Source organism: Erythrolamprus reginae, chromosome Z (assembly GCF_031021105.1).
Source record: "Erythrolamprus reginae isolate rEryReg1 chromosome Z, rEryReg1.hap1, whole genome shotgun sequence".
NCBI classification, from domain to species: Eukaryota; Metazoa; Chordata; class Lepidosauria; order Squamata; family Dipsadidae; genus Erythrolamprus; species Erythrolamprus reginae.
The window spans coordinates 135,290,063-135,309,997 of NC_091963.1; the positions used below are offsets into that span (position 1 = coordinate 135,290,063).

Consider the following 19,935-nt stretch of genomic DNA (forward strand, 5'->3'; position numbering starts at 1 on the left):
GTGAAAATTTACTATGAAAAATAGGATTCGAGGGAATGGAAGTATAAAACATAGAATAGAATTGAATTGAATTTAGTGGCCAAGTGTGATTAGACACACAAGGAATTTGTTTTGGTGCATATGTTCTCAGCGTACATAAAATGTACATGTTGAGGACATTAGGTTAAGGAAAAGAAGTAATATGTCTCAGATAGAAACATAGAAAACTGAGGGCAGAAAAAAGACTCCATTGTCTGCCTCCAACATTCCCTCTAACCTGCGTTGTGCGCTATAGCGCAGGTTTCAGACCTCAGAGCGCAGGAGTTTCCAAGTCCGACCTTTGTGCTGGAATTGGCTATTTTCCAAAGCACTTGATGGACTGATGATTGCTTCATTGACTAAATGCAAAATCTTGGAATTCTTTTGGTGGTTCAGGAATCCAGGCCACCAGAAAGGCATGAAACTGTCAAGGATTCTGTCCATTTCCATCTTCCATTCCACTAAGAACCAGCTTCAGTTGCTTTGTTTCTAGATGTTTTATTCAATGTCTGCCTTAAAGCCAAGTTCTCTGGAGAAACATTTTAAACATGAGTGTAAGGATTGCATGAAGTTCAGGAGCCAAGAGCTAAGGTCCTGCCAATGGGGAAACAGTTCCTTTCTAGTAAAGGCGGGAAAGAAAGGGGCCAATTGCAGGCCTGCTTTCCTCCCCGCCCCTTTAACCCCGGGTTTTCTCCTTCCCCCGGCAGCCAAATGGTTTTTCTTGTTCAGTTGCCAGGTAAGGTAAGATAACTGTCCGGGGTGGGGGTGGGGGTTGTGAATCCTGGCAGCGCGGCCCGCTGCTGACCCGCTAACCGTCTGTGTGGGGGGGTGTTGTGGATCCTGGCAGTGCATGCTGCTGCCAGCCTGCCACAGGTCCATAGGGCAGGGGCAGGCAGCCCCAGGAGAGAAAGAAAGGAGAGAAAGAGAAAGAGGGAGGGAGATATAGAAAGGAAAGAGGAAAGGAGAGAAAGAGAGAAGAGAGAAAGAAAGAGGGAGAAATAGAAAGGAAAGAGGGAAGGAGAGAAAGGGAGAAAGAGGGAAAGAGTGGAAGAGATAGAAAGGAAAAAGGAAGGAGGGAGAGAAAGAGAGAAGAGGAAGGAGGAGAGAGAAAGAGAGGGGGAGAGATAGAAGGGATAGAGAGAGGGAGAGATAAAAAGGAAAAAGGGAGGGAAAGTGAGAAAAAGAGGGGGAGAGATAGAAAAGAAAGAGAGAAAGAGGGATGGAGAGAAAGAGAGGGAGAGAGAAAGAGAGGGGGAGAGATAGAAAAGAGAGAAAGAGGGAGGGAGAGAAAGAGAAGAGAAAGGAAGAAAGAAAGAGAGAAAAAGGGAGGAAGGGGAGCAATTATTTTAAAAAAGCAAACAGTGATAATTATGTTTTCCTTTCCTGGTTTTCTAGGGTTAATCAATAAGACTTTCTTGAAAATTGAAAATTAAAGCACTAGCTCAAGCTATTTGGCTAAATTTATTTCAATTTTCTCTATATCCCATTTCTCCCTAGGACAAGAGAGATTTAAATTGCTCAAAATCACCCAGCTTATTTCTGTGCTCAAGGCAGGAGGACTAGAAGGTGAATCTCCCCATCCCTTAATCACCTTATCAAAGTTGCTGTCATTTTTTATTGCAATGTTATACTTTCCAGATCAACATCCCTGAAAATGTACAATGCAAAAATTATATGTAAATCAATATATGTAGAATACAGATGGAACTTATAGTACAGATGGGAGGAAGAAAAAGAAAGAGAGAGAAAGAGAGAGGGAGGGAGTGAAGGAGGAAGGGAGAAAGAAAAAGAGGAAGGAAGAGAGAGAGAGAAATGAGAGAAAAAAGGGGAGAAAAAAAAGAGAAATGAGAAAATCATTGAGGCAGAGAATGAGAGGAAAGAGAGAAACAAAAGAGAGAAGTGACTCTTGGTTTAAAGCATATGGTAAAAAGCACCCAAATAATAACACAGAAAAAAAACCCAGCCCTCACCTCTTTTTGGAAATGGTTCAAGAGTCACACACACACACACACACACACACACACACACACACACACGGGGGGGGGGAGGAGACAGGGATGGAAAAAGAGAGAAGTGAGAGGTGGAAGGAATGAGAGAAAAAGAGAGGAAGAGGGAGAAATGAGAAACAAATGAGAGAGAAAAGGGGGAGAGACAGTAGAAGTACCCAGATTTGAGACAGTGGTAGAAATTTGAGGACGGATGATTGATTATTAAATATGGATTGACTATGGAGTCATATATTTAGGTGTTGTTTAATATTAAGATGTATTAATTTGTAAAATTGGATTGGACTTTTAGAGCTATATAGAATTACGTAGGTAAAAATAATGGAAGATACACATGATAAATAAGGGATTTATGATATGTACTGTATGATTTTATGACTGCATTATGGATTTAAAATATACTTGGAAATGTAGATTGATGAAAGTTAATAATAGTAAATGCTAAGTGCCTAAAAATTAATTGAGCTTGGAAATATTGAATTGATAGAAACGTAAATATGGAAATATATTGATGCATTGGTGTTCAGATAGATTTTCATAGTATTTTTAGATTACTATAATACTATGATAAATATTTAAGAAATGAAGATTTTAAAGCATGGATTTACTAATAGTTGTGTTTTTGGTTTTGCCGGTTGTTTTAGTTTTAATAGTAATAGATTTTGGTTGTTTTATTATTTCTTTTAATAAAAAAGAAAGGAATTCCCCCCCCTATTAATTAGGAAAAAGTTTTATAAGGGGTTTTTGTTTCTTTTAAGTAGAATGTATAAGAAGGAGGAGTAGGCATGACGGCCTATCTGGATTTATAAGAGAATAATGATATTAATTGAAATATAAAATAACAGAATAACATAGTGGGAAGGGACCATATTCTGTCCCAGCACCGAGCCCCAAATAGTTATGCAATAAGTTGTCTTGGGTGACATATGTGGAAAAAAATCAGGCGCTCAGGCATGAAAATTTATTTATTTATTTGGTGGTGGTTTGTTTATTTATTTATTTTGACTTCTATGTTGCCCAGTCCCGAAGGGACTGCTGCTCAGACACTATACTTTTCTGCCCACACTGGGAAAAAAATAGAGGGAACATTGTCTGCCTCTGCATGTTTTTGTTTTATTTTTTAATTAAATGTTGTTTTTGGGATGAGACATGTTTATCTCAAAGCATGTTCAAACTCAGTTATTAATGATTGACCCGCTACCTCTGCTAGAAATTGCTTCCAAACTTCCACTACTGTTTTTGGGTAATAATACTTTCTAACATGACTTTTGAACTTCTGTCAGTTGAGGTTATGTTCTGTGTTCTTCATCAAATCTTTTGTATATACTCACTACAAATTACAGATATAAAGCCATCAGAGGAGTATTTTTTTTAAAAAGGAATGCATTCATCTGAACTAGACTGTTACTTCTCTGTGTCATACATGTGGTTATATATATAAATGTATACTTTTTATTTATTTGTCATGTTTATGTATATTAGAAGTGGTGATCCTTTGAGAGCTGTATGAAATGAAATTTGATTTTAATATGCTGATTAGTGATAAAATTATTCTGAGTCTAAGACTAATGTAATCCTGTACAGTAACTTTCTTTCTTATGTATGGGATGGATTTACTCAATTCATGTAGAAGACATACTAACAGTCAATCAATCAATCAATCAATCAATCAATCACCTTTTTAAATATAGATACTGAAAGATCCAGAACTGGATGAGAAATATATCCATATGCGAAGTTTTCCCCTTCTCCATGATAGGCTACACAGGGAGCACATAAATGTGGGATTAGATTTATGCCTTGCTAACTATACCCAGAAACCTCCACTGTAGCATCTGAAATTAAGAAAAGGACAAACCTCTGGCTTAGACAGATGCTATGAATGAAAGCTGAACGAAAGAGTCTGCGGAGAGGGGCGACATACAAATCTAAATAATAAATAAATAAATAAATAATGTATTCTAGAATAGAATAGCTGCTTGGGGAATCTCCCCATCCCCTGGAAAAGAGAGAAATAATAGACAACAGAATTCTTTTTTAAAGCAGGAAACTTTTTATTACAATAATTTAATAGAAAAAAACCAACAGTTTAAATAAATTATACAAGTACAAAATTACAATAATTAATTCAAGATAACTTCCTTCAGGGACAGGAGGATATACTGGAAGAATTTGGGGAGGGACAGGAAAACTTCAGATAACAAGTTCATTACAACCTCAACTCCTTCCTATTGCCATTATTAGGCACATCCAAATAGAGTGATCAAATTACTGGACTAAAGGGCTACTGGAATGCCCTGTAGCCCTTTGTTATATCTAATGTGAAACTGTACCATTTCAACAGAAAACAGAAGGGGAGTTCAAATATGGGGTAGATTGGACAGGGGTGTTACAGGATAAAATATTCCGTTGTTCCAAATAAATGGAGAATTTTCTAACCAACCTTACATTTGATTGTGACCAGAAGTATAGGAACATTATATATACAGTATATGCCCACTAGACTAAAAGTGTAAAGCATTTTAAGATACTTTATATTGTGAGTGGGTGGAGAGGCTTTAGATGAAATTTGAATTCAGTAATATTAGAAGGCAAAGACAGCATGGAAAGAGCCCACTAAAATCTAATCTGGAGGATTAATAATTATTATCATCGAGATCATGTCTCATATTGCCATCACATGATATTTCATGACATTTTTCCACTTCGTGGAGCCTATGTGGGCATGGCCTACGTGTGATGCATCTGGGCTGTGGGCCACCAGTTTGACATCCATGGTATTATTATCTAGATCAGTGTTTCCCAACCTTGGCAACTTGGAGATATCTGGACTTCAACTCCCAGAATTCCCCAGCCAGCGTTTGCTGGCTGGGGAATTCTGGGAGTTGAAGTCCAAATATCTTCAAGTCGCCAAGGTTGGGAAACACTGATCTAGATCAGGGGTCTCCAAGCATAGCAACTTTAAGACTTGTGGACTTCAACTCCTAGAATTCTGGGAGTTGAAGTCCACACATCTTAAAGATGCCACGTTTGAAGACTTCTGATCTAGATAAGTAATATTAATTTGTCTAGACAGCACCTTGTCTTAAACAGCTGAGAAAGAAATGGAAAAATAAATTGACTAGGTACCAAAACGGCAGTCATTAAAAGCATAAATCCAAAATTAAACTGAAATAGGTATTTTGACTTATACACATATATTTGACCTTATATAACTTTGGTATTAAAATGTTCTAGTTTAAAGTTTAAAACAGCCTCAAGGGAACCATAAAGCCATCTGACTAGGGATGGTTAGAACAGAGCTAAACGGGAGTCTTCTTTCTGAGAGGAAAGCAGTCAGATTAAAGACGTTGTGAAGAGAGGACCACCATCTTAATCAGTGTGTACTGTGAGCATTACAAGGCAGAACAATTGGGTTGGCTGTGGAGAAAAGGCCAGATTATTAAGATTAAAATCAGTAATTAGAGCATTCCAATAAATTATATGATGACCAAGGCCTTTTATTGTCACAACAAAAATTGGTGAGAAGGGGAAGATGTGCTCAAATTAGTTGTAAAGAAACAGGGTTGTTTGTTTTTAAAAAGATTCCAAACAGAAAATACTTAGAAAGAGCACAAACACCATAGAGTTTCCTCCTTGTTTCACCTCTCAGGTGAAACATCAAAAGAGAAAGGTCCTCCTTTGGCACGGAACAGTTGGAGCAACGAGGACCTTGGTAACAAGGCTGTATCAGTCTTTGAAAACAGCCTGGTGGCCGTGAGGGCGTTCGTCATGCATAATGTGCCTACGGACGTGAATGCGCCGGACTCGGTGCTCCCGCCCATCTTCGTCATCACCGGCACGGAGGGGGCCTCCGCCTCCACCCGCAACTCCCCCGGTGGCCTCCAGGAGGGCCTTGTCTGGTACACGTGGTGTCTCATAAATCAGGATGTTCAGCGTTTCTTCAAAGATCCGGGCTTCAGGAAACTCGACCTGTACACCCAAGGGAAAGCAGGACAGGGCAAGTCTTACGCTTCATGGTGGGAATCCCCCTTTCAAACTGGAAGCAATGCAATTAACCCCTAGTAACACGCTCAAGGCCAGTTGCTGAGGAACACAAATTAGAGGTAGTTGCTGCCTCGTGTCCTTGCTGTGAGTTTAAGCATCTCGTTAGCTATCGCAAGGACGGAATTTTGAAGTAAGCAGACCCCTAGTTTTGTCTTCTTACGTGTCTAATTGGACTTAGGAAAGGCTATTTTCTTTTAAGAGTTTACATCCCTATTTGAAGACACTAAAACATACAGGTAGTCCTCAATTTACAACTGTAATTGAGGACCTGTATGCTGCACGAGTCAAAAAGAGGGCGGGGAAAATATTTACTGACCCCTCGCATCCTGGACACAAACTGTTTCAACTCCTAGTCTCCTACCCTCAAAACGTCGCTACGCAGAGCATTGCATACCAAGACAACTAGACACAAGAACAGTTTTTCCCCCGAACACCATCACTCTACTAAACAGATAATTCCCTCAACACTGTCAGACTTTCTACTAAATCTGCACTTCTATTTCTACTAGTTTTTCTCATCATTCCTATCACCCATTTCCTCCCACTTAGGACTGTATGACTGTAACTTGTTGCTTATATCCTAAGATTTTTATTAATATTGCTTCTTCATTGCTTATTTGACCCCTATGGCAACCATTAAGTGTCGTACCACATGATTCTTGACAAATGTATATGTTCTTTTATGTACACGGAGTGCATATGCACCAAGACAAATTCCTTGTGTGTCCAATCACACTTGGCCAATAAAATTCTATTCTATTCTATTCTATTCTAATTGAGTCTGGAATTACAGTTGTAAGCCATGCTGATTCGGTGGGCCCTATGACTGACTCAGTTTTATGAGAGTCCCCCCCCCCCCCATATAGGTTGTGCAATGAATCAACACCACTGTTAAGCAAACCCATTGTCCAGTGGATACTGGATGCAAACACTGGCGCTTGGCAAAAGACACTTTAAATTGTTGTCAAGTGACCCCAGAGTGCTTGCAAATGGCCATAAATGGGGAGCTGCTGAATGCCCAAAATGTAATCATATGACTGGGGAGGGGTTGGGAGCAGTAGCTGTCAAAACTGTCAAAACTTTAAATATGGGTCCTATGTACCTATTCAGGGAGAACTGTTACCAAATGACCGCAAGTCAAGGATCTCCCTCGACCTAACAACAATTTACTTAGTTCAAAGTTACGACGGCACTGAAAAAAGTGACCTAGGACCACTTTTCACACTTATGACCACCGCAGCATCCCCACGGTCACGTGATCGAAATTCAGACACTTGGTAATTGACTCACATTTATGACGGTTGTAGTGTCCTGATGTCTTGACCGCCTTTGGCCCAGGTTTGCCTGGTGCACCAGTTGCGGCCCTATCTGGACCGGGACTCACTGCTCACAGTCACTCATGCCCTCATCACCTCGAGGCTCGACTACTGTAACGCTCTCTACATGGGGCTACCTTTGAAAAGTGTTCGGAAACTTCAGGTCGTGCAGAATGCAGCCGCGAGAACAATCACGGGCTTTCCCAAATATGCCCATGTTACACCAACACTCCGCAGTCTGCATTGGTTGCCAATCAGTTTCCGGTCACAATTCAAAGTGTTGGTTATGACCTATAAAGCCCTTCATGGCACCGGACCAGATTATCTCAGGGACTGCCTTCTGCCGCACAAATCCCAGCGACCAGCTAGGTCCCACAGAGTGGGTCTTCTCTGGGTTCCGTCGACTAAACAATGTCGCTTGGCGGGAACCAGGAGAAAAGCCTTCTCTGTGGCGGCCCCAGCCCTCTGGAACCAACTCCCCCCAGAGATTAGAATTGCCCCCACCCTCCTTGCCTTTCGTAAGCTTCTTAAAACCCACCTATGCCACCAGGCATGGGGGAACTGAGATACTCTTTCCCCCTAGGCCTTTACAATTTTATGCATGGTATGTCTATATGTATGTTTGGTTTTATAATAAGGGTTTTTAACTGTTTTAATATTGGATTGTTTATATGCTGTTTTTATTGCTGTTGTTAGCCGCCCTGAGTCTACAGAGAGGAGCGGCATACAAATCCAATAAAAATAAATAAAATAAAATAAAATAAATAAAATAAAATAAAAAATAAAAATATAAATAAATAAATAAATAAATAAACAAACCTTCTGACAGGCAAAGCCAATGGAGAAGCCAGATTCCCTTTACAACTGTACTACTAATTTAACAATGGCAGTGATTCACTTTAACATGGCAAAATAGGGCAAAACTCGCTTAACAGATTTCTCACTTAGCAACAGAAAAGTTTGGCTTCCCTGTGGTCGTATGCTGAGAACTACCTGTATTAGAAAACCAAAGCTTCGCATTTCGAGGCCTGAGGACTGGCCACACTTTACCTTGGTCTGCTTCTTCTCAGTGGCATAGACAATGGAAGTGCAGCACACCTCCGCAATCTTGCGGCCCTGCCCATAGAATGACCAGCAACAGATCTCATCCCCAAGAACGTCTTTGATGAAAAGCACTCGTCCATTGAACCTCAGAGCTAGTTTGTCAAACAGTTCGATATTCTTCAGTAAGTTGTCATCAGAATTACTTTGGGAGGGGGGGGGGAGGGAGAAAGAAGAAAACCGTGGTGTAGATACTACTAAAGAAATAGGACCGGTGGATGACCTGGGAGATAGCCACAACTCCAGGGTCATCCTTTTGTGACCACAGGACCATAACTTACCTGGTATAAGAATACTTGTTATTACTTCGGTTATGCAGTAACTTCACCACAGGCTGAAAGGAAGGCGAGAGATATGAATGAATTGAAGACCACCACCCCTCTTGCTTAGCAAACTATTTATTTATTTACTTACTTACTTACTGACTGACTGACTGACTGACTTACATATTTATTAGATTTGTATGCCGCCCCTCTCCGCAGACTCGGGGCGACTAACAACAATAGTGAAACAACATATAACAAATCTAATATTTAAAATAATCTAAAAAACCCTAATTTAAAAAACCAAACATACACACAAACATACCATGCATATATAGGCCTAGGGGGGGAGAGCATATTTATTTATTTGTTTGTCTGTTTGTTTGTTTGTTTGATTTTTATGCCGCCCTTCTCCTTAGACTCAGGGCGGCTTACAACATTTATTTATTTATTTATTTATTACTTAGATTTGTATGCCGCCCCTCTCCGAAGACTCGGGGCGGCTCACAACACGTGGAAACAAATCATAAATAATCTGACAATTTAAAATATTAAAGATTTAAAAAAGACCCCATATACTAACAGACATACACACAAGCATACCATACATAAATTAGACATGCCCAGGGGAAGATGTTTCAGTTCCCCCATGCCTGACGGCAAAGGTGGGTTTTAAGGAGTTTACGGAAGGCAGGAAGAGTAGGGGCAGTTCTAATCTCCGGGGGGAGTTGGTTCCAGAGAGTCGGTGCCGCCACAGAGAAGGCTCTTCCCCTGGGGCCCGCCAACCGACATTGTTTAGTTGACGGGACCCGGAGAAGGCCCACTCTGTGGGACCTAATCGGTCGCTGGGATTCGTGCGGCAGGAGGCGGTCTCGGTGATATTCTGGTCCAATGCCATGAAGGGCTTTAAAGGTCATAACCAACACTTTGAATTGTGACCGGAAACTGATCGGCAGCCAATGCAGACTGCGGAGTGTTGGTGAAACATGGGCATACCTAGGTAAGCCCATGACTGCTCTTGCAGCTGCATTCTGCACGATCTGAAGTTTCCGAACACTTTTCAAAGGTAGCAATGTTAGCAATAGCACTTTTTTTAACCGAGCTAGGCTATCGCCCCCACAATCCGGGTCCTCATTTTACCCACCTCTAAAGACTCTTCTATGCTGCCAAGCCTGAGGTAATTAGATTCTACCCCCTGGCCAATGAATGTAAGTAGGTTTGTTTGAGTGGGTATGAGTGCATGTTAATAGGCCTTTTAATTTTTCTTAAATGTAATTCTAAATTTTAACTTTAATTATTATATCTTGATGTATACTGCTTTTATATGTTGTAGGTCAACCTGCGTCTTCAAAGAAGGGTGGCGTATACATTTAATAAATAATGATAATAATAATAATGATGATAAATAATAATAATAATAATAATAATAATAATAATAATAATAATAATAATACAGCCAAAGCACTTAAGCTTGCCTGATCTCTATGACTTCCTGAGGTAAAACCTGTGGGACTTCTCAGCCTCCTTACCTTGGAACACCTTGAGATGATCTGCTGCTCTTCCTTGGGAGATGTGACCATAGGAATATGGCAAAGAGGGTCATAGGCTTCGCTTTTTTGCTAGGAAGGTGAAAAACAAATATTTTTTCAAGACTTTCTATTCATTATTTACAAATGTACTAATGAGTTCCATACATCGTGCTAAAACATGATTTGTGAATAAGCCACAATTGGCTTGATCCACAAAAGCTGTTAAACCATAAGCAATGGCTTAGAAAACAAAACCACTCGTGTTTGCACAAGTGGGCTCACTGAAGAAATTGTACCACACAGTGCAGTGTGTAAACCTGTGTTTTTCAAACCTGGCAACTTTAAAATGAGTGGGCTTCAACTTTTATATATGATATGCTTGTGTGTATGTCTGTTTAATAATGGGTTTTAAAAAATATTTTAAATTGTAAATTTATTAGATTTGTTATAAACTGTTTTTTATTGTGTTGTGAGCCGCCCCGAGTCTACGGAGTGGGGCGGCATACAAATCTAATAAACATAAACATAAACTTCCTAAATTCCCCAGTTAGCATTCAAGCTGGGGATTTCTGGGAGTTCAGATCCATATATCATACAATTGCCAAGTTTGGAGAAAAACTGATGTAAATGAAATCTCTGTATGCTCAAGAAAGATTTAGAACTAAAATTAAAGGCCTAGAAGAGACACGCCCAAGCTTTTGGCTTGCCTAAGCTGCATTAAGTGAAGAGGAATTGTCTTAGGTCACCTATAAAATATACATAACATATTTAATGTGTGTGAAAGGCCATAATTTTAAAAGTTTACGGTCTTCTTGGACGGCATTACTAGCTTTCATAGTTCTTGGGCTGGACAAACCTGGCAAAGAGCCTTAACAGAAATTTTACAAGGGAACTGCAAGTAACACTTGAAAATTATATGCTTTTCTAATATGAAATCAGTTTTCTCTCATAGATACTCGATATTAACACATACAAAAGAAAGAATATATGTAATATAAATGTAGGGTGTCCATGTTTTCTGTGCAATATCTGGTGAGTTCTTTCTCTCTCTCTTTCAGCAATACAATTTAAATGACCGAACAGAATGGAAAATTGAAAGGAAAAAAAAGATTAAATAATCAATTTTTATACTTTTACATAACTCTTAAAATGTCTCCCTTTACCCTTTGTAAAAAAATGTTAACTACAATTCTATTAGGAGGGTAAGGCTGAGACTGTAGTATTAACTCATAGTCAACAACCAGGGTGTTGACTATCGGGGAATTAAGATTTCTTCTCCCCCTTGATCGTTACAATTGTATGCATGGTATGTTTGTATGTGTGTTTGGTTTTGTATATTAAGGGGTTTTAATTTGCTTTTAGTATTGGATTATTATTGTATACTGTCTATGATTGCTGTTAGCCGCCCCGAGTTTTCGGAGAGGGGCGGCATATAAATCCAATAAAACTTGAAACTTCTTCCATGACTACTACTACTATTATTATTATTATTATTATTATTATTATTATTATTATTATTTACTGGATTTGTATGCCGCCCCTCTCCGCAGACGCGGGGCGGCTAACAACAGCAGTAAAACAGTACAACAAAATCCAATACTAAAAAACAGTTAAAAGCCCATTATATAAAAACCAATCATACATACAAACATACCATACATAAAATTGTGAAGGCCTAGGGGGACAGTGTATCTTAGTTCCCCCATGCCTGGCAGCAGAGGTGGGTTTTAAGCAGCTTACGAAAGGCAAGGAGGGTGGGGGCAATTCTAATCTCTGCGGGGAGTTGGTTCCAGAGGGTCGGGGCCGCCACAGAGAAGGCTCTTCCTCTGGGTCCCGCCAAGCAACATTGTTTGGTTGACGGTACCCGGAGAAGACCCACTCTGTGGGACCTAACTGGTCGCTGGGATTCGTGCGGCTAACGGAGAAAGTTAGCACCTTCCTCATTATAGCAACCCAGTTCTTGGGTTGAGGGAAGACAAGCTCAAATTGACCCAGTGAGTTTCTAGGATTTAGAATGGATTAGAACAGTGTTTCCCAACCTTGGCAACTTGAAGATATTTGGACTTCAACTCCCAGAATTCCCCAGCCAGCATCCGCTGGCTGGGGAATTCTGGGAGTTGAAGTCCAAATATCTTCAAGTTGCCAAGGTTGGGAAACACTGGATTAGAAGTTGGGTCTACCAATTCCAATAGAGAACCATTACGTCACCCTCTTTATTGCTGCAAGTGAGACGATAGTAGCTGGATGATGCTAGAAGGCATCGTGAGACACTACTGGGGATAGGCCCCAAGTGAAGTCATCACCAGGGGAGGAAATTCTGGTAAAACGGAGGAGCCCTCAGTTATTGGTCCTTTCTAGACAGACAGGTCAGATCCTGTTTTGTTCTCTTGTCATTTCTTCTAAAGACTATGAAACTCAAGTCATTGGACCTTCTAATTTCTCAGCCCAGCCACCCTCACCTGTAGTGCAAGCTGGCAGTCCTCGACCAAACCTTGGATCAGATAATACCGGGCTTCACACAACACTTCCTCTAGCTCTCGTTGTGACTCTGGAAGAGATACTGAACCGTCTCGCAAATAATTCAAAATAGTTCCAAAATGGCGGCCGCTCCGGTCAATCAAGATCCAACCTGGAAAAGCAGTTAATTTTAGTCCCTAAAATTATTAGTGGGTTAAAAATGCTGTAAACCAGAGTTTCCCAATCTTGGCTACTTTTAAGATATATGGACTTCAACTCCCAGAATTCAAAATCCAACCATGCAGGCTGGGGAATTCTAGGAGTTGAAGTGTCCAGGTCTTCCGCCACAGAGAAGGCCCTCCCCCGTGGTCCCGCCAACCTGCATTGCTTAATTGACGGGACCCGGAAGAGGCCAACTCTGTGGACTCTTATTGGTCTCTGGGAGGTAAGCGGCAAGAGACAGTCCCATAGATCATCTGGCCCTGAGCCATATAGGGCTTTATAGGTAATAATCAACACCTTGAATTGTGCCTGGAGACTAATAGAAAGCCAGTAGAGCTCGCGGAGCAAAGGTGTTATATGGGTGTACCGAGGTACACCCATGATAGCTCTCCCGGCTGCATTCTGGACTATCTGCAGTCTCCAAACACTTTTCAAGGGTAGCCCCATGTAGAGCGCATTGTAATAATCAAGACGGGATGTGATGAGGGCCTGAGTGACTGCAGAGAGCCTCCTGGTCCAAGTAGGACCGTAACTGATGAGCCAGGTGAACCTGGGCAAAGGTGCCTCTTGCCGCAGCTGAAAGGTGATGGTCAAAACTCAGCTGTGGGTCCCGGAGGACACTCAAGTTGCGGACCCTATCTTAGGGGGACAATGTTTCCCCCCCTCCCCCGAGCAATGGATGGATAGATCAAAGAATCATTAGGAGGAAAAGCCCACAGCCACTCTGTCTTGTCAGGGTTGAGTCTGAGCCTGTTGGCCCCCATCCATATCCTTACAGCTTCCAGGCACTGGTACATCACATCCCCCGCAGAATTGGTATGGGGTGGAGATGTTTAACAGGGTATCATCAGCATACTGATTCCTCACCCCATTCCATCAGATGATCTCACTCAGAGGCTTCATGTAGATATTGAACAGCAGGGGGGAAGAGAACAGACCCCTGCGGCACCCCACAGAGGAGAGGCCCAGAGGAGGACCTCTGCTCCCCCCCCTCCAATAACACCGACTGTGAACGACCGGAGAGATAGGAGGAGAACCACCGTAAAATGGTGTCCCCCACTCCCAATCCCTCCAGTCGCAGAAGGATACCATGGTCGATGGTATCGAAGGCCACTGAGAGGTCGAGGAGCACCAGGATAGAGGAATATCCCCTATCCTGGGCCCAGCAGAGATCATCCATCAGCGCGACCAAAGCGGTTTCCGTGCTGTAACCGGCCCTGAAACCAGACTGAATCCAGATAATCAGCTTCTTCCAAGGACCATCGGAGCTGGTGTGCCACCACCTTCTCAACAACCTTACCCAAAAAGGGCAGGTTGGAGTCTGGCCCATAGTTCTTCAATTTGACTGGATCCAGGGATGGCTTTTTGAGGAGGGTCGCACCACAGCCTCCTTCAGAGACTGCGGGAATGATCCCTCACTCAAGGAAGCATTAATCAACGCCTGGATCCAGCCGCATGTCACCTTCCGACTGGCCGAAACCAGCCAGGAGGGGCAAAGGTCCAGTAAGAAGGTGGAGGAACACACAGCTCCCATAGCCTTGTCCACTTCCTCAGGGGTTACCAGGCCAAATGATGGAACTAAGACTGACCCTGTCACCTCGGCCTGTATTGCCCAATTGGAGTCCAGATCATTATGAATCTGAGCAACTTCACCTGCAAGAAACTGAACAGATTCCTCAGCCTGCCCCTATAAGGGCTCCATCACTGCCTCCTTATTCAGGAGAAAGCGGGTCACCCTAAACAGGGCAGCTGGGCGAGAATCTGCAGACGCAATAAGAGCGGTAATGTATGTTGACTTTGCCGCCTCTATCGCCACAAGTTAAGTTCTTACCCGCGCTCGGTCAGATTCAGAGCTACTGGCCCTCCATTCTTGGTCTAGGCGTCTCTTTTGGCGTTTCATCCCCCGAAATTCCTCAGTAACCCAAGGAGATCCCCAAGGTCTGTTACCTTGGAGAGGCCGCAAAGGGGCAATCCGGTCCAGAGCCCCCAATGTGGCTGTGTTCCATGCCGCCACCAGAGACTCGGCCAAACTGCGGTCAAATGAGTCGGGAAATTCCCCAAGCTCCTTCTGAACCCTACTGGGTCCATTAGGCGCCTGGGGCAGAACCTCCTAATCGGTTCCGCCTCCCTGCGGTGGGGGATTGGTCGATCAAAGTCCAGCCTCAACAGGGAGTGATCTAACCATGACAAGGGTGTGGTGACTATACCCCTTAAAACCAGATCATTTCCCCACTGCTCCGAAATACCTGAGGTTAGAAAAGCCTGCTCTGTAATAAGTCACCCTGAAATTTTCCAAGGGCTCCCTGGGACCCACCTTGGACGAACCCCCTACACAATCTCCTATCGCCCAGAAAATCCTGTTTCCAGCTGTGGGAAATATGGGGCAATCTAAGACTCCTACCTTCACTATCTGTGAGGACTTCCATTCGGCCACTGAACATGGCCTTGAGCATGGTGTCTTGCTTGGTCAGGGTCTGTACGGTGGTGTAATGCAGAGACCCTCCCACATTCAGCTTGACGTACTTGCTGCTGGGGTTCAGGGGCTTGAGATCCAGAGTCACCTCGGTTACCCCACTCCTGCCATCCCGTCGGTGCTGGGTTGGGACCAGCGGGGCACAGTTCTCCAGGGATGGGGATGAATCTGTTGTGGCCTCAGCTGACATAGCCACCTACAGAAAAGGGAAACTGAGCGACGAGACCTTCCAACAGCAGACTTCCTGCAGGAAGATGAGCTGAAGCACCTGGGAATTCTTTTTTTTTTTTACTTTCTCTAAAAGGAAACCTATTTTTGTTTGTTTTTAAAGAAAAAAAAACAAGATGCAAGCTTGGAAATTCTGCCAGCAAATTTATTTACAGTATTATTTGGATAAATGTCCTCCTGCACCTCTGCCATTCATTAACACCTGCCCCCTCTGTATGCACCTTCTAAAAAAAACAACAACCCACCTGGATTCATTCCATAAATCAGGAGCAGCAATGGATACCATTCGAGCTTATGGGATCTGTTTTATAGGTTACTTTTTTCTTTCTTTCTTTCTTTCTTTAGTCCAATACACAATGAGGGTTTTAGTGGGTATATGTATGTATGTGTGTGTGTGTGTGTGTGTGTATACACATACATACACACACACACACACACACACACACATACACACACATAGTAAAATACATGATGAAGGTTATAGAGGAGATACTCATAGTAAAATATATCTAAGAAAGAACTCAGTGACTCTTCTCCTCTTCTTCCTCCCACCCAAATTCTGAGATTTATTTGCTTTTACATTGATTCCTATGGGAAAAATTGCTTCTACTTATGAACTTTTCTACTTAAGAACCTGGTCACCGAACGAATTAAGTTCTTAAGTAGAGGCACCCTTGTATACGATAGCAGTATTTATGTTTATTTATTTATTTTGTCCAATACACAATGAGGGTTTTAGTGTGTGTGTGTGTGTGTGTGTATGTATGTATGTATGTATGTATGTATGTATGTATGTATGTATGTATATATATGGCAGTTGCAAACGTTCCATATTTACAGCAGCACGAAGCTTATAACTTCAGCCTGATGATGGTGAATGTGATTTCACCGAAACGTCGCATAGACACTCAAAATATTACACGGGGCAAAACCCAAACTCAGAACAATCTACATATATAGTATGTGTGTGTGTGTGTGTGTGTGTGTATATATACACATACATACATACATACAGTATATATATATATATATATATATATATATATATATATATATATATATATACTGTATATATATGTATACACATAGTAAAATACATGATGAAGGTTATAAAGGAGATACTCATAGTAAAATATATCTAAGAAATAATAGAAAAGAAGATATAGTAATAGAACATATCAATGAAAGAATAGAAGAAGAGATGTAGGAATAAAAGAAAGGTATAGGAGATATAGGAGAGCAAACTTGAGCCAAATTGGAAGTAATCTCTTTTTCTAAGAGTTCACAAACAGAATGATTGGGGTGACACATCACACTACTAAGCCACATAGAGACTTGCTTGTTTTACGTTGGGTAAAACCAACCAAGTGATTTTTAGTCACCATATCTCAACAATTCAAGGCAAAGCACAAATGTACTAACCAGGCATACACTCAAACCAGGAAATAGTGATCAGTACCAGAATCCACCCCACTGATCTTTTCACACACAAACCCAATTCTTGCTTCCCCACAGCCTCTCTCCCCCAACTCAAGGGAAGGGAACTTCCTTTAGGTTTCAAAAGTGATGGAACCATTCTCCCACTCAAGCGTTTGCCTTAAAAGAGATGCTGGCACTGAATGGCCGCAATCCACCCAGCTATACTGATTGTCAGACGTTACAGGAGTTGGTCCAATATGTTCACAGAGGACGAATCGGGGAGGGGGGATATTAGAAGGTGGGGTCCACCCAGAGATCTACCAGCACATCGCAACCTACCTTCTGCTCCTGTGTGACACTCCACACACCTGGCACTGCTAATGGGAAACAATGGGTTCGCATTCAACTTTATACTAACTGGTCTTTGCCTCAACAAACATCCCTGCCCAGCGGGATCATTTCCTGGTACTGCCTGGCTCCACCTTGGTGCCCTTGTGCCGCCCAGATGTTACTGTGTTCATTTTCCTGGCTGCCCACCACCAGGCTATCTTTATTCACTCTTGCATTATTTATTACTACTACTATTGAATTTCTTGACTGGGATCTTGGGCTGTGCCTGCATATGAGAAAAGCAGAATATTAATACATATTGGAAGTGACAGCTTCAGCTATGGACAAGACAATGTTCCAAGCCTAATTCATATTTAAGTTCTCCGATTGCTAGGATCTTCCTTTCGCCAACCTTTTTCCCTTTGCATTGGCTCCACAATGGGGCCAATTGCCTCTCCTATAGGAGCTTCCTTTCCCCTCAGGGTGAGAAATCTTGGGTGCAAGTCCCGGGCCATCCCTGGATGGCAGCAAGTGATTGAGGTTTTTTATGCTCCTTTGCTGCCATCTTGTGGTAGCTCTGGTTTCCGCAGCCCAGATACGGCATCCATATCTTGCCGCACTCCGACCTCGCCCACCCCACCACCTGATCCACTCACCTCCCCCACGGGAGCAGGGTGGGCTCAAGCCAGGCCCCTCCCCTTCAGCCCCGCCTGGACTCCGGGGCAGCAACTCCGCAGGATGCCTCGACCCAAGAGAAAGGACGGAGGATGACAGTGCGCATGCTCCTAAACGCCCCTGTGGCGGACAACCCCCAACGGAACAGTTACTCTGTACATCCGGGTAGCCGCCTGCTTAAAACGAGAGAGAGGCGGGTTGACTTTCTTTACTTCACCCGCCCGCAACGGCAGTAAGACTGCGCCTGCGCAGAAAGTGAAATCGTGTCCGCAATGAAGGGTCAAAGAAAGGGAGTGATGGAAGACTAAGTCAATCGAGGTTGCTGGGAGACGCATGCGCAGGCGGTAGTGCTAACCCGCACGTTGTTTTAGCGCGGTCAGCGGGGTGGATGGGAACCTCTCGGGCCCCTCCTCTGCGCATCTGGGCAGTGCCGCCCCTGTCTCTTTCATTAACATGGAGGGGGGGGGGGAGTCGTCGTCTAACTCTGACCCTGGACTGATTTTTATAGGTTGTGCGAAGAATATTTGAGTAAATGTTCTTGCGCACATAATTTTTGCTTTCTCTTGCTGATAAATTATGGCTGGGGCCACGCAGAATTTAAACCAATGACCTTTCCAACAGATTTAATCCGTGGACTCATTGCATTTTGGATGCATCCACATAATTGATACTATAGAAGCTTTTGTATGATCTAGATTAGGGGGTCTCCAACCTTTGTAACTTGTGGACTTCTGGCTGAGGAGTTGGTCCACAAATCTTAAAGTTGCCAAGGTTAGACACCCCCGATCTAGAACATAAAAGCTTTGAAGTACAGTATGTTGCATGAATTCAATAGTTAATATAGATTTAACATGTTATATATGAAGCCACTTATTTTGGCTGAGGGCAAAATATTTCTGTAAAATTGAAATCAAGAGAATGTTTTTGGAAACCGTTCCCAGATCTTTATTATTTTGTGTGCCATAAAAAATATTGTGGCGTTTTAAAGATGAATGTTACTTCTGTTGATTTACCGTCCAGTACAATAGTCCCACAGAGTTGGCCTTTCTGGGTCCCGTCACTAAACAATGTCGTTTAGCGGGACCCAGGGGAAGAGCCTTCTCTGTGGTGGCCCCAACCCTCTGGAATCAACTCCCCCCCGGATATCAGGGTTGCCCCCACCCTCCTTGCCTTTCGTAAGCGCCTTAAAATCCACCTCTGTCGTCAGGCATGGGGGAATTGAGATATTCCCTTCCCCCTAGGCTTGTAAAATTTATGCATGGTATGTCTGTTTGTATGATTGGTCTCTTAAATTGGGGTTTTTAAAATTACTTTCTATATTAGATTTGTTATATTTGTCTTTTTTATTGCTGTTAGTTGCCCCGAGTCTGCAGAGGGGCAGCATACAAATCTAATAAATAAATAAATAAATAAATAAACTAGTGTTCCCTCAATTTTCGCAGGGGATGCGTTCCGAGACCGCCCGCAAAAGTCGAATTTCCACGAAGTAGAGATGCGGAAGTAAATACACCATTTTTGGCTATGAAACATAGAAACATAGAAACATAGAAACATAGAAGTCTGACGGCAGAAAAAGACCCCATGGTCCATCTAGTCTGCCCTTATACTATTTTCTGTATTTTATCTTAGGATGGATATATGTTTATCCCAGGCATGTTTAAATTCAGTTACTGTGGATTTATCTACCACGTCTGCTGGAAGTTTGTTCCAAGGATCTACTACTCTTTCAGTAAAGTAATATTTTCTCATGTTGCTTTTGATCTTTCCCCCAACTAACCTCAGATTGTGTCCCCTTGTTCTTGTGTTCACTTTCCTATTAAAAACACTTCCCTCCTGGACCTTATTTAACCC

The 19,935-nt window shown here is 42.4% G+C and overlaps 1 protein-coding gene across 1 annotated transcript; it reads right to left on the minus strand.

The window, feature by feature from the left end:
• Positions 1-4,057: 4,057 nt before the first annotated feature.
• Positions 4,058-18,239, minus strand: KCTD13 (potassium channel tetramerization domain containing 13). Its single transcript, XM_070726641.1, has 7 exons — positions 18,066-18,239; positions 15,361-15,628; positions 12,740-12,909; positions 10,281-10,370; positions 8,770-8,822; positions 8,438-8,633; positions 4,058-5,996 (listed from the first exon to the last, which is right to left on the minus strand). The coding sequence occupies exons 2-7, from the start codon at positions 15,620-15,622 to the stop codon at positions 5,754-5,756; spliced, it is 1,014 nt and encodes a 337-aa protein (XP_070582742.1). The 5' UTR covers positions 15,623-15,628; positions 18,066-18,239; the 3' UTR covers positions 4,058-5,753.
• Between the last annotated feature and the right edge of the window lie 1,696 nt (positions 18,240-19,935).